This window comes from Microcaecilia unicolor, chromosome 2 (genome assembly GCF_901765095.1).
Source record: "Microcaecilia unicolor chromosome 2, aMicUni1.1, whole genome shotgun sequence".
Lineage (NCBI taxonomy): Eukaryota > Metazoa > Chordata > Amphibia > Gymnophiona > Siphonopidae > Microcaecilia > Microcaecilia unicolor.
This window is the reverse complement of record NC_044032.1, coordinates 470,555,864-470,571,596: the sequence shown is the minus strand read 5'-3', so window position 1 is coordinate 470,571,596 and position 15,733 is coordinate 470,555,864. Positions and strand designations below refer to the sequence as shown.

General features: G+C 44.2%; 1 protein-coding gene across 1 annotated transcript in view; it reads right to left on the bottom strand.

Annotated features, from left to right (window-relative positions):
• CTNNA2 (catenin alpha 2) overlaps nucleotides 1-15,733 on the bottom strand; it is a 1,714,656-nt gene that overhangs the window by 209,853 nt on the left and 1,489,070 nt on the right. The window contains exons 10-12 of the mRNA XM_030191022.1: nucleotides 11,003-11,095; nucleotides 9,931-10,087; nucleotides 5,937-6,137 (exon numbers count right to left, since the gene is read on the bottom strand). Coding sequence (XP_030046882.1) covers nucleotides 5,937-6,137; nucleotides 9,931-10,087; nucleotides 11,003-11,095 — 451 coding nt within the window. The remainder of the gene's footprint in view (nucleotides 1-5,936; nucleotides 6,138-9,930; nucleotides 10,088-11,002; nucleotides 11,096-15,733) is intronic.

Below are 15,733 nucleotides of genomic sequence, written 5' to 3'. Positions count from 1 at the left end.
AAAAGAAATGTTCTCTCTTTTATGCTTTGTGTCCATTATTTCCTGTGGAGTTGGCAACATACGTCTTTCAGAGCTAATTTAAGGGTCCTTTTAGTAAGCTACGGTAAGCTCTAACCCGTGCTTACTACAACCAAAAAGGGCCTACCGCGGGGCATGCACTGGCATCCCATGGTGATTTTTGCATGTGTGTGCGCTACCTATGTGCTAAAAAATAGCATGTAATTTTAATGTTGGGGGAAGGTCAGGGGAGAGAGTGGGCATGTCCTGCGCTAATTGTTTAGTGCATTTACATTGCCGCACGCTAACCGATTGGCATGTGGTTAGCGTGTAAGCCGTTATCACCTACAAAATAGGTGTTGGTAAGTGCTCACGTGTTAATGGCCATAATCCTGGAAATAGAAAAGTCATCCATTTTACCTACGTAGTAAAAATGATCTTAGCGCGTGGGAATGACATGAGTAAGCCCGCACTAAGGCCACTTTTTACCGCATCTTTGTTAAAGGGCCCCTTAAGCTTTTATGGCTTACTATCCATAGTTTGTTGTGAGATCATACTCAGATTAGGTGAAGGAACTACTCAAAGATGTTGTCAATGTTAAGACAAAAGAAACTGTGTATTAAGAAAGTAATAATATTGCCAATTAAATACAAATAGGGCCATTCTGCAAAAACTGCATAATGGGAATTTATGAGGTTGCAATTGCATCCACACTAAGGATCCAACTCTATAAGTGGGCACCTCCTTTTAGGCACACTGATGCCACATGGTGAGAGCCTATTATATAAAAGCAACTGGGTGATGAGATTCTTATACTACCATAAGCTGGCATCAGTGCCTCTAAAATTTACCTTACAGTTTTACCAGCCGTATTACACCTGCACCCACTACAGCAAGGGCAAATGCAACTCACAGTGTCCTGCAAGCTACATGCATTACTAGGAGCCCATGTCCCACCCATATGCATGCCCCCCTTGCACATACATGCACTATTAGAAAACAATGAGTAGGATACTTACGTGCATTGGTGCTACTTTCCTGCAATTATGTGTGCCCAGGGGCATGAAACTGTGAATGCCTAGTTATAGACTTGCCCTTTAAGGGGCTAATTTTTTAACTGGGTGCCTATCAGGCTTATTTTTGAAAGAGAAGGGCGCCCATCTTTCGACACAAATTGCAAGATGGGCGTCCTTCTCTCAGGGTCGCCCAAATCAGCATAATCAAAAGCTGATTTTGGGTGTCTCCAACTGCTTCCCGTTGCAGGGATGCCCAAAGTTCCAGGGGACGTGTTGAAGGCATAGCGAAGGCGGGACTGGGGCGTGCCTAACAGATGGGTGTCCTCAAGCAATAATGGAAAAAAGAAGGGCGTCCCTGACGAACACTTGGCCGACTTTACTTGGTCCTTTTTTTTATGACCAAGCCACAAAAATGTGCCCTGAATGACCAGATGACCACCGAAGGGAATCGGGTATGACCTCCCCTGACTCCCCCAGTGGTCACTAACCACCTCCCACTCCAAAAAAAACAACTTAAAAAAACCTTTGTCTTTTTTTAGAGTATGAGTGAAGGACCTCCTTCGCTATTTATTTATTTATTTAGATTTTGCTCACACCTTCTTCAGTAGCAGCTCAAGGTGAGTTACATTCAGGTACACTGGATATTTCTATGCCTCCGTCCCTGCAACGGCAGAAGAGGATGCCCTTCTATATGCCTCTGTCCCTGCGACGACAGTTGAAAATGTCCAAAATGTGGATGTTTATGAGAAGGATGTCCATTCCTGGATGTTTCTGTGAGAAGAATATGCATGCCTGCTATACCTGGGGCACTCCCTTTATTTTAATTGGATTTTGGATCACAAGTAGCAGCAGTGGGATTTGAACCAGCCACCTCTGGATGACAAGACCACTGCTCTAACCACTAGGCCACTCATCCAGACCAGACCACACCCTACCACACCACACCCTTGAAATTTGGCCATCTCTGTGGGGGGGTGCAGTATGCAGGTCCCTGGGGGGGGAGGTATGTGTGTGTCAGCAGAGGCAAAACGAAGGCGTGGATGTCCTTCTTTCAAACATTTTGGACGTCCTCAACTGCCCCCCCCCCCCCCCACAGGGATGGCCAAATTTCGGTTTCCATTATTGCCAAAAACTGGGGACGACCATCGCTAAAATCGACCTAAATGTTGAGATTTGGGCATCCCCGACTGTATTATCGAAACAAAAGATGGACACCCATCTTGTTTCGATAATACAGGTTTCACCACCCCTTCGCGGGGACGTGTTGCGAGGACGCCCTCAGGAAAACTTGGGCACCCCGTTTGAATATGCCCCTCTATGTCGCCCCTATTCTTTAAAGGAGAGTAGTCATCTACTTTCCTTTATAGAATACTAACATAACCTTGCATGACATTAGACACAAGCATTGCACAAACTAGAGAATTGCATGTTTGCACTTCAAAGTCAGAGATATGTATATCCTGCATATGTATCCTTGAAACAGCATGTCGTGTCGGACAACCTATTTTCCTGAGAAGCAACTTACTTAAGTGTGGTACTAAGGTGGCATAAGAGGGACTGTCTTTTGGTAGGTTTTGGAGATAATATTTAATGGCGAATAACCAAAATACAATAGAAAGCTATATATAAAACAAGAAGCATATAATATACTTGAAGACCAGTGACAATAGGAGAGTGGTGGTCAAAACCAAAGAGTGCCCCATGGTTCCGATAAGCTGAAGTCTTCTAAACAAAAAAAAATGAGATTTGTATATCACAAGCCCAAAACTATATGGTTTGAAGAGTTGTTGCTTTTTGGACTTGTGTTAAGCAGCGGAGCTTTAAGAGAGATATGCATATAACATACTATTCTATAATTTATGTAACAGTGAGTTCCACCAACAGTCCACACAGACTCTGCTTATATATTTGCCTACCTGTAAAATACACGTGTATTTAAATAGTGCTTAAGCAGAGTTTTGGTATTTATATGCCTGTGTGCACACACACGTGTACATGCCATTATTCTAATCATTTACACATGTAATCGGCACACGAATGTTGATGCCTATTTTACAGAATTATTCTGTCAGTACTCCTACTGCATAGAAATAGTTTTTCTGTGCAGAAACTATATAGAAATATGATGGGAATACCCCAAACAGTAAGAGCACACATTTTGCAGTTATCATGCAGTACTTTTGGCACACTTGACCACACTTTATAAAAGGGCCCCAGAGTTATGATTTGGGGGGAGGGGCAGGTGCTTGTTTTATTTTGATTTTTAATAAAGAATGCAATTACTTTTATTGAAGCTCAATGCATAACATGCTTCTTATGATTTTCCTAGGTCTCAGTGTTTGGTGACTTACACCTTAAGGAAAGAACCAGTACAGAATACAAAGAGCTTTTTTTTTTTTTTTACATATCCTTTGAACTAAGCCCTCTTTCTCAGTTTGTCTTCTTTTTTCTAAGAACTGTATACACTTCTCACCAGAATATTCAGATAAGTAAAGAGCTTAGTCAATTAATACCATGCATGGGTTGATAATCAGATTATGCATTTTGAATCGTTGCCATTCAATTAGGTTATAAGAGCTGCACTGGTTTAACTTTGTTGCAGTAGATACATAGAGGCAGACAAATAAATTGGGATTAATGCTTTTTATCTTTCTACTGGAAAGGAAGGAAAAAAACTTGTATCAAGCAATAATATTCAATAAGGTACTGAAGTAGTAAGATTAAATTAAGGATTTTATTTTATGTACCACAGAGCAATTGGCATTTTTTCCAAAAGATAATTAAAGATGAACTAGATCAGACAGTCACTCTCAGGAATATCTTTACAATTAGACTTCTCTTGTTTTTCAGTGTGATTAAAGAAATCCTTAACCACATAGTCTTGCACGTTTAACACTTTGAGGGGCATAATCAAAAGGGGCGCCCAAGTTTTCCTGAGGATGTCCTTGCAGGACATCCCGGCGAAGGGGCAGGGAAACCCGTATTATCGAAACAAGATGGGTGTCCATCTTTCGTTTCGATAATACTGTCAGGGACACCCAAATCTTGACATTTAGGTCATCCCTAGAGATGGTCGTCCTTAGACTTGGTCATTTCTGATTTTCGGCGATGATGGAAACTAAGGACGCCCATCTCAGAAACGACCAAATGCAAGCCCTTTGTTTGTGGAAGGAGCCAGCATTCGTAGTGCACTGGTCCCCCTCACATGCCAGGACACCAACTAGGCACCCTAGGGGGCACTGCAGTGGACTTCAGAAAAAGCTCTCAGGTGTGCTTGTGTGCTGAGCCCCCCAAAACCCACTCCCCACAACTGTACACCACTACCATAGCCCTTATGGGTGAAGGGGGCACCTAGATGTGGGTACAGTGGGTTTGTGGTGGGTTTTGGAGGGCTCACATTTACCACTGCAAGTGTAACAGGTGGGGGGGGGGTGGGCCTCGGTCTGCCTGCCTGAAGTGCACTGCACCCACTAAAACTGCTCCAGGGACCTGCATACTGCTGTCATGGAGCTAGGTATGACATTTGAGGCTGGCATAGAGGCTGGCAAAAATATTTAAAAAATTCTTTTTGAGGATGGGAGGGGGTTAGTGACCACTGGGGGAGTAAGGGGCCATCTGGTCAGTTCGAGCAATTTTTGTGGCTTGGTCAAAAGAAAAAACGACCAAGTAAAGTCGTCCAAGTGCTCGTCAGGGATGCCCTTTTTTTTCATTATGGGTCGAGGACGCCCATGTGTTAGGCACGCCCAAGACCCGCCTTCGCTACGATTCTGACACGCCCCCGGGAACTTTGGTCGTACCCATGACAGAAAGCAGTTGGGGATGCCAAAAATTGGCTTTCAATTATGCCAATTTGGATGACCCTGGGTGAAGGATGTCCATCTCCCGATTTGTATTGAAAGATGGGCGTCCTTCTCTTTCGAAAATAAGCCTGATAATCTACAATGTAAAGGCGTCATTTGTCTTTTTTATTATCCTTACAACAAAGCATCTAGTACAGGGGCAGTAGAACATCCCCAACGCCACTGCCACTGCCACCACACACAGCCTCCCTCACCCCCCCCCCCCCAGTGCCACACGGCCGCACCACCGCACCACAAAGCATACCTTTCTCTCTCCCAGAACTACCCGTCAGTCAGCTTCTCCTCAGACCTATCTTAGGTGCCCTGGTAGTCTAGCAGCCTTACTGTGGCAAGAGTGATTCACATTCATTCTCTTCCTGGCTGTATACACCTCCCAAATAGCTGCTGAGACCTTCAGTGGCAGTCTCAGGAGACTGCTGCTGAAGGTCACAGTGGACATTTTGGTGGTGGAGACGGCTTGGACCAGAGTGACTGAATCTCTCTTGCCCCAGTTAGGTCACTAGACTACCAGGGTGCCTAAGTTTGCCCTGGTGGGGGGGGGGTGACTGATGGGTGGGTCTGGGAGGGGGTAAGGGAGGCTGTGTACAGCAGCAGCAGAGGGAGGGGTGAGAGGGAAGGGATGCTGTGTGAGGTGGTGGCGGCAGGAGGAGAGAGGCTGTGTACAGTACTGGCAGCAGCAACAGGGCGGGGGGAGTTTCATTTTCGGCTGAAACACAAACCAGGATTTCTAGCCGGTTTCTGTGCTAAAATCGAAACAAACTCAATTGGCTTCTAACACATATTCCACACCCTTTGCTATATGGATGTTCTTTACATTTAGATGTTCATATCCCAGTTTTGTAACATTGAGATTTGGACGTTCATGCATATGGGTTTTTGGACACCTTAAACATGAATAAGACTTCTAAAATATGCACCATAATTTGTTAAATTATGTGCTATTTTAGCAGAGGTCACATTTTATGCAATGAGTCTAGTTAATAATAACTGGGGTTAAAATAACATCTTAACGGTAGCCCACATTGATAACTTAGCCCCAAAATATTTTAACAGCCACATTTACCTGTCTCAGATAGTAGCTTTGTTGCTTCTGATACCTTTTCAGTGTAAACTCCAGCTTCATAGTTTTCCATTTCTGCGTTAATGATATGAATGACTCTGGCTGCACGGCCACGAATAGCACCTGCTGTTCTGTCTAGTGTGTCAACATCCCCCTCCTGGAGAGCTATGACACACTTATTCACATCCTCCAGAATATGATTTTCTGCAGACAGAAATATTTAAGGGGTACAGTTTTACATGTACTGAAAATATATTGTAATAATGATATTGCAATGGCATCTCATGGTTATCTCAACATAGCTTTAAGAGAAAAAAAGAGAGGCAACAAATATACCAATCATTTAATCAAGCAGTCAACATGTAGTATACTTTCTTATTGTTTGCAATAATATGTGCTTTAAGGGAGCAATTCTATAACAGTAGGCCTATATATATAGGTGCCCAGACGGCATCTGATTGGCACAAATTCTATAAAGGAAATCAGGGCCCTACTTTCCTTTATAGAATACTAGTATAATCTGTTATATATATGCATATGCTCTTAGGCGTGATCAGTTATACCAGACATAGAGCAGGTGTAAATGTGTGCCTGTCTTCCAGATATACGTGCATAACTTATAGTATTCTATAAGATACTCCTGTAAGTGTGTGCCCCACCCATGCTCCACCCAGAGGCTGCCCATGTGTATGCCCACCTACAAACAACATTGTGTTGCAGATAAATGTGTAGTTGTAGGACAGTGCTTAAGCAGCATATAAGCATTTTCCCACATATGTGTCCACGTACATGCATATATGCCATTTTTCCAATTATTTACACACGTATCTGTTACCTAAATGGAGGTGCCCATGTCATTAGAATTGCCTTGTAAATGTGGTCTTGCACCTTTTGTAAATCTGATCCAGGATTTTAGGATCACTTTACACTTGTAAACAATCATTTAGAACAGTGCTTCCCAAGTCGGTCCTGGATTACCCCCTTGCTAGTTGAGTTTTCAAGATATCCACAATGAATATGCATGGGGTTCATTTGCATACACTGCCTCCATTGTGTGCAAATCTTTTTCATGCTTATTCATTGTGGATATCCTGAAAACCTGACTGCTAAGGGGGGTATTCCAAGAACAATTTGGGAAATACTGATTTAGACTACTGCAATACCCTCTTTGCAGGTCTGACCATCATATGTATGAAATGGATTCTGTTCAAACAAAACACAGCAGTAATCCTTCTGTATGATTCTCAGAGATCAGATCACACCACTCCACTACTCAAGGAGAAGAACTGGCTGCCCATCATGGCTAGGATACAGTTTAAAATCCTGATCGTTTTGCACAATGCCATTTAAAAAAAAAGTTTTCCTCTATACTTCAGGCTGCTACTAATGCCCTATTTCCAAACCAACCCACTCTCAGAACCTCACAAGAGGAGCTACTAGTGGCCCCTACCCCTTGTAGGATCAGATTTGAAAGTACACATCATTAGGTCTCTTGCTATCTGGCCTTACTTCATTGGCAATCTCTGCCTCATAAACTGAGATTTGTTTCTACCTCAAATTCAAACTCAGGATTAAGACCTGTTTTCTCTCCCTATTTTCAGGTAGGATCAGAGGTGTTGGTGTGCAAGTGCTGTAAAAAGCCTCCCCTCCTTGCTAAACTTGGCTTGAATGTCTAAGATGTTGTCTTTCTGGTGAGTCAGGGAAACATTATTAGTTAGTCTGTCACTGCTTGTCATTGTGTAAGTATATCTTACGTACCTAGTCAACCTGTAAACTATTATGTGTTTAATGAATGGCAGCATAGCAAGAGGGGCATAATCGAAAGGGGTGCCCAAGTTTTCCTGAGGACGTCCTCGCAGGATGTCCCGGCGAAGGGACGGGGAAACCTGTATTATGGAAAGAAGATGGGCGTCCATCTTTCGTTTCGATAATACGGTCAGGGACGCCCAAATCGCAAAATTTAGGTTGACCTTAGAGATGGTGGTCCTTAGAGATGGTCGTCCCCAATTTTCGGCCATAATGGAAACCAAGGACGCCCATCTCAGAAACGACCAAATGCAAGCCCTTTGGTCATGGGAGGAGCCAGCATTCATAGTGCACTGGTCCCCCTGACATGCCAAGACACCAACCGGGCAGCCTAGGGGGCACTGCAGTAGACTTCATAAATTGCTCCCAGCTGCATAGCTCCCTTACCTTGGGTGCTGAGCCCCCTCAAAACCTACTCCCCACAACTGTACAGCACTACCATAGCCCTAAGGGGTGAAGGGGGGCACCTACATGTGGATACAGTGGGTTTCTGGTGGGTTTTGAAGGGCTCACATTTACCACCAGAAATGTAACAGGTAGGGGGGATGGGCCTGGGTCCGCTTGCCTGAAGTGCACTGCATTCACTAAAACTGCTCCAGGGACCTGCATACTGCTGCATGGAGCTGGGTATGATATTTGAGGCTGGCATAGAGACTGGAAAAATATTTTTAAATTTTTTTCAGGGTGGGAGGGGGTTAGTGATCCCTGATTCCCTCCGGTGGTCATCTGGTCATTTAGGGCACATTTTTGTGGCTTGGTCGTAAGAAAAAAAGGACCAGGTAAAGTCATCCAAGTGTTCGTCAGGGTCGCCCTTCTTTTTTCCATTATCGGTCGAGGGCGCCCATGTGTTATGCACGCCCCAGTCCCACCTTCACCACACTTACGACATGCCCCCGTGAACGTTGGTCATCCCTGTGATGGAAAGCAGTTGAGGACGTCCAAAATCGGCTTTCGATTATGCCGATTTGGGCAACCTTGTGAGAAGGACGTCCATCTTGCGATTTTCTTGTGATTTCTACCCCGGAACAGGTTACTTCCTGTTCCGGGGCAGAGGGAGCACAGAGCCAGCGGAGCTGACAGGTGCGCAGCTGCTCTTTGCACCCCTCCAGCGGCGTACACCCGGGGGGGGGGGGGGGGGTTGATGCGCCGGGGGGGGTCGTGCTGCACCGGGGGGGGGGGGGGGGTGGGGCACTGTGCTGCACCCGGGGGAGGGTGCACATCGGCGATCCGCCCCAGGTGGCAGCCGACCTAGGATCATCACTGGATATATCCCTGTACCTGGATGGCTCACAATCTAAGGGGCCCTTTTACAGAGTGGCAGTAAGTCCAACGCAGTAGTACCGTCCCAAGCGAGCACCATTTCCAGGGGGGAAAAAACCCTCCGGAAATGGGTTGCACGGCGGTAATGCGGTGGTAATTTTGCATTGCCACGTGCTGCTCAATTGACACCAGGTTAGTGCGGGAGCCCTTATCGCCACCTCAATGAGTGGCAGTAAGGGCTCCCCATCACATAGCCATGTGTGTCTGGGGGCTTTCTACCTGCAGCAATAAAAATGGCCCTGCCACTAGCACAGGGACATTTTCCTGCAGCTTGGTAAAGGGACCCCTAAGTTTGTATCTGAGGCAATGGAGGGTTAAGTTACTTACTCAAGATCACAAGGAGCAGAGGTGGGATTTGAATCAGGTATTTCTGGATGTCAAGACCAATGTACTAACCACTTGGCCACTCCTCCACTCCATCTATTCTATACTCTATGATGGTCTATCTATGTTCTAAACTGTGACTGAGACCAGGTAGTCTGTTAACATGGAAAACATATGTAGGGATATTCAGTAATCTGACGATTAGTTTTCCCAGTAGGTGTATTGATGTTATAGATCTTTCTTCAAGCTGCAGTATAACAGCTTTTTTTTTCCCTTTTATATGGTAGCTTGAATGCTTTAGTAGCATGATTTTGAAAAAGGCAGCCACCAGGTGCAAATTTAACAGCATTTATGCTCTATTGAGGATAGCTCTGAGAGTCTATTTTATAATGGCACTTGGGTGCCTATATTGTATTTAAACACTAGGCATAATAAATGTTCTTTTAAAAAAATATTCTAAACATCTTGTTGTGACATTGCACATTCCTCATGGTAATTGATATAACACATTCAGTATCCCAAAATATCCACACTTATAAAAATGTACCTGAGACAGATAGAAAGTCATCTACAGAAGTGATGTCATCAACAGCCTCAGTTAGAACTCGAACTTGCTTCTCCCATTGATCTTTAAATACATCCATATTATCTTGAGCGACCTTACTCTGGGGTCTGGCAGCCAATGTGAGTGCAGCATTTATTACCTAATATTTGGAACAACTTATAATCAATAAAAATATTTTTCTGACAAAATAAAACTGACCAATGTATTAGGACAATTCTACTGCTGGATTGTTTTTTTATTTTTGTTACATTTGTACCCTGTGCTTTCCCACTCATGGCAGGCTCAATGCAGCTTACATATTGTATACTGGTACTTATTTGTACCTGGGGCATTGGAGGGTTAAGTGACTTGCCCAGAGTCACAAGGAACTGCCTGTGCTTGGAGTGGGAATTGAACTCAGTTCCTCAGGACCAAAGTCCACCACCCTAACCACTAGGCCACTCCTCCACTCATTAGGTAAATCCGAGTAAAACATACAACTATTTCATTCTGGGCTCCTTTTACTAAGCAACGGTAAGCCCACCGCGGGTTTACTGTTCACTATACAGGAAGTACTGCCGGGCTACCGCAGCAGCCCGGCAGTACTTCCTACCCTTAGCATGCTGTAATTTCCGGCAATACAAAAATTTATTTATTTTTGTTGTGCCAGAGTGTACCTGGCAGTAATCAGGCAGTGCCACGCGCTGTTCGGTTACAGCTGGGTTAACACAGGAGCCCTTATCACCACCTCAATTGGTGGCAGTAAGGTCTCCCTCCGGAAATGGATGCCCAACAAGTGCTTTACTTGCCGCCTTGCCATTTCCTGTAGGAAAGCAAGACTTCCCTAGGTAAAAGGGGGTCTCGGCACGCGTGTAAAACATGTGCCAACGCCTGCACCAGCCACCTTTTGCTGCAGCTTGGTAAAAGGGGCACAGTGGTGCAAAGCAATCATCAAGCTATAATGCTAAAAGGCAAGCCTCCATTTAATCGCATTTGCATACATTTCCAGGGCAATATTATGTTAATGTTGTGGTATTCTACATAATGTACATTTTTTAGCATGAATCTTACCCACCTGTGGGCAAAGACTGTCAATCTGGGTTGCTGCCATGCGGACCAACTTTACACCTTCTTCATTGTTGGAGATTGAACAAGCCAAGTTTGCAACCTGTAAATTAAACAATGGACTGAGAAGCAGATTTTTTCAGAGGTACATTTCATTTCCTGTGGAATATTCACTAGACAGGTCAGTCAAGCCACTGATGTTTCACTATTTATAGTTGATGGTATCAAGCCATAAATCAACAACATATTTTAAATTCAATGGAATCCTTCTTCAATCTAATTTATTTTAGTTTTTACTCATCAACATGTGCTTTGGGTAGATTATTTGAGTCTAATGCTATTATTGAAACTAATAAAAATACATATGGTCTAATTCACTAAGGGGCCCTTTTACTAAGCTGTGGTAAAAAGTGGCCTGTGCTAGTTTTAGCGTGTGAAATTGGCACATGCTGGCCACCTTTTACCATGGTGAGAAAATGGTATTTTAAAAAATTGGGCAGTAAATGGTCGTGCTCTAATATGAAAATTAGTGAGTGACTATTTACTGCCTGAGCCATTACCACTACCTATTTAGCAGGTGGTAAGGGCTCACACGCTTATCGTGCAGTAATCGGGCAGCATGCAGCAATGTGGTGGCTCTGCCGATTACCAACAGAAACGTTCCCTGCAGTAGGATATAGAAAAGTATTTTCTACAAAGGAAGCTACACACAGCAACTATGGAACTACCGCTGGGCTCCTGTGCTACCCTGGCGTTAGGGCTGATTTGGCACGCTCTACCGGCCCTATCAAAGCTTAGTAAAAGGGCCCCTAAGGCCTGTATTTACCATAGTGATCTACAGTTTTGTAGTTAACACAGGTTAATTGTCAAAATTAAGGTTCAGTCAGTGGCGTAGGAAGGGCGGGGCGGTGGGGGTGGTCCGCCCCGGGTGCACGATGCTGGAGGGTGCAGAGAGCAGCCGCGCGCTTGTCGGCTCTGCTGGTTCCCTGCTCCCTCTGACCCGGAACAGGTTACTTCCTGTTCTGGGGCAGAGAGGGCAGGGAGCCAGTGGAGCCGACAGGCACGCAGCTGCTCTCTGCACCCTCCAGCAGAAAAGAATGCACCGGGGGAGGGGCTTGATGCGCCATGGAGGGGGGTGTCAATGTGCGGGGGGGGGGGGGCTTGATGCGCCGTGGAAGGGGTGTCATTGGGCCGGGGGGTGTCATTCTGCACCCTGGGGGGATGGACGGCGCTGCACCTGGGGGGAGCGGGGGGGGGGGCGCAGTGACGATCCGCCCCGGGTGGCAGCCGACCTAGGATCGCCACAGGGTTTGGTATCTGCAAAAACCTCTGTTGGGACATTCTCAGCAGTTTCAAATTCAGTTGACAAGAGAAAAATGATAACTGCATTGTAGAAAAAGCAATGTAATTAGCTACACTATGCCTATTCAGGAGGTGTTAAATGTGCTGCATTATCTGCTCTGTTAAATTGCACAGTAATCACCTCTGGACCCACAACCATTTGCTCGTTCTTCAATCTTTCTCAATTAGTTGTTAACATGGCAGATACTGTGTATTAGCACTTAATGCACCTCTTAAGATTTCTTAAGAGTTATTGCTCAATGTATAACAAGAAACAAGTCTTCGCAGAAATATGTAGCATCAAACAAAACAGCGAAGATGACTCAAAAAAGTGGATGACGCTCTAGATAAAAATAACTGCTTATTGAAGGATGAACAAGACTAGACACAACTGTGTTTCGGCCTATGTGGTCTGCACCAGGAGTCTTTTAGTTCAATGAGTACACCTTTTTTCAGTTGCGAGCTCAACTTTGAGGTTCCATTATCGATACAAGCGTTGTTTTTTTTTTAAATCTCAGAACATAAGATGTTGCAGTTCCCATTTAGACTTGTTACTTTGAGAACAATATTACAAGTGGGTGTACTCAGGTGGGGGGGATGGGCTAGGACTATTTTTTGCCAGCCTCTATGCCAGCCTCAAATGTCATACCCAGCTCCCTGACAGCAGTATGCAGGTCCCTGGAGCAGTTTTAGTGGGTACTGCAGTGCATTTCAGGCAGGCGGAGCCAGGCCCATCCCCCCCACCTGAGTACACCCATTTGTAATATTGTTCTGAAAGTAACAAGTCTAAATGGGAACTGCAACGTCTTATGTTCTGAGATTAAAAAAAAAACAATGCTTGTATTGATAATGGAACCTCAAAGTTATATATATATATATATATATATATATATATATATATATATAATACATATAACAGTAAGCCATTTGGCAACCTACCAAAAACTGATAGTAACTACGGAATTTCTGTTGCAATGCTACAGAAAACCACTTCAGCTCTCAATGTTGTGGTCTATTCCCTCGTCCTCTCTCAATTAGATTAGTGTAACTCTCTGTACAAAGGCCTGAGAGAAAACGATCTGCATGTCGTCAAATTATTCAGAACACTTCCATTAAAATCATTACAGGATCAAAGAAATATGATCATGTAACCTTGCTCCTCAGAAGTGTCCGCTGGCTACCTATCACACTAGGATAGCCTAGAAAGTCTGAAACCCCCTCTTTCTTGGCATGCTTTGACTCCATATGCTCCCTTCTCGAGCACTCCGTTTATCCCAACAACATCTTTTAGCTGTGCCATCCTTCTGTTATATTAGACTTGATATTACATGAGTCTATTTTTTTTCTGTTGCAGGTCCCACTTATGGAATGCTATGCCCTTTCAAGTCCCATTTTCCTTTCCATTTCACTTCAGATCACAACCCTCTTTAGGAAAATTTAGGAAAATTCAAAACAGACCTCTTTGAGGATGCATTTATATTTACCTAGATTGCCTAATTGATAAGCCTGTCAACCAGCTCAGACATACTAATCCCTACCTAATTCCTGCTGATACCCTATCTTTAATTGTAATTCAGTTTCTCCATCCCTACACTCTTTATTGCCATATTCTCTCCCTTTCAATTATTTTTCTCTTTTCTCTTTTTAGAATTGTAAGCCGCATAGATATATTTTTTTTACTGGTGGGTTCGCACGACTGGAATAAACTTGGAAACTTGGATTATAAAATATACAGGCTTCTACTGCTCTGATTTGTGCATAGCTATTGGACTTTTCTATTGTATTCTTTCTGTTTCTCGACTTACAGAGGGAGGTTTCCATGAAAAGCCATAAATTGAGTGACATTGCCAGTGCCATCCCTGATCATCCCAAGGCAATGGAGGGTTAAGTAGCTTGAACAAGGCCACAAGGAGCTACTGTAAGATTTGAACCTGGGCCATCTAGAATATTTTTATTAAGTGAAAAAAGGTAAGCAAAAGGACTGATATTGGAATGGGAAAACATTGTTTTTCTAGGTCTCCGAGGTTATTTTTACTTATATTAAAATTTTCAGTTTACTTTAGACAAATTCTGAAAACAGCATCTCAATATAATTAAATTAAACATACTTAATATTCTGACTTTGTATTACATCACTAAATCTGGCAAGCATTTTCAAAATGCTTTTTGTTTCACCTCAGAAGGCTTCATTGAAGTATCCTGGCTCTTATTTATCTGAAGAGGCCCAGACCTTTAAATTCTATTTTAGAACAGGGGACATTCAGATATTGTGGTGTTCTGTATATTGAGATGGCAAGAAGGTGTGAGGAGAAGAGGGAATGGAGTGGTCTGGATGGGCCCACAGTACCGATGTGCATTCCTTATTGCACATATGAAATCTATGTCTGCACTGAGAATCCTGGATGTTGGAATTAACACCTGCTCTAAGGCATGTCTAAGTGTCTGTTGTAGGAGCAACTATAAATTCTAACATTGCTTCAACTGGCAGCACCCTAACAGACCCTGATCCCACCCTGCAGCAAAGATACTCCCCACTGAAAAGACTCCAGCCTCAACTAGCAGCACTAAAACTTCTCCAACAGATGCCAACCTCAACCATCACCAAAAATACTCCCCCCCAACAGACCTTGACCCCATTTTGACCATATATGGTAGCCTGTCCCCTTACAGTAATACCACAAAATTACTACAAGAGGTCTCAGCGGTCATTCTGGAGACACCGTGGACACAATTCAGGCACAAGACTAGATCAACTAGACTACTACTACTTATCATTTCCATAGCGCTACAAGATGTACGATGTATGCAGCACTGTACACACCCTAGTAAGCCCAGGGGATGGGTGTAGTGGGACTTAAGGCATAAGGTCAGATTTTGAGGGCCTTTGGCCCTAGGGGGAAGCAGCCTGGGAAAGGCTGACACATGTCCAGCTTATGCCCACATATAAACACCCCTTTGGTGGAGTCCAGGGGGTTTTCAGTGCTACCATTTGGAATCAGGATCAGAGTGTGTTCGGAGGATTTTCAGTGCTAAAGGCTGGGGTCAGGGTCTGTGCTGCTGGTTAGGATTCGGTGAGGGGAGTGTCTGTGCCTAGGGGGGTGTTTGAAGAAGCTCGTACTGTGGTGGAGACCACCTAATGGGGCCACAGATTCTTAAATTGGGGTGCCATGCAGATTGAGTAGCTATTTTAGAAAGATGTTCCCACACCTATGTTGGGGGGGGGGGGGGGGTTCCACTGTTCCCTGTAAGCTGAGCAGGGGTTCTCCACCTACAGTCTTGCCAGTGGGGAGGGGAGGTGTGATGTTTCACTAACACATTTTCAATTGTAAAGAACAGGCAAGCTCTTCAGGGCTTTAGGGAACCTGTCTGTCCCTAGCGAATGAAAACACAGTACTGAAGC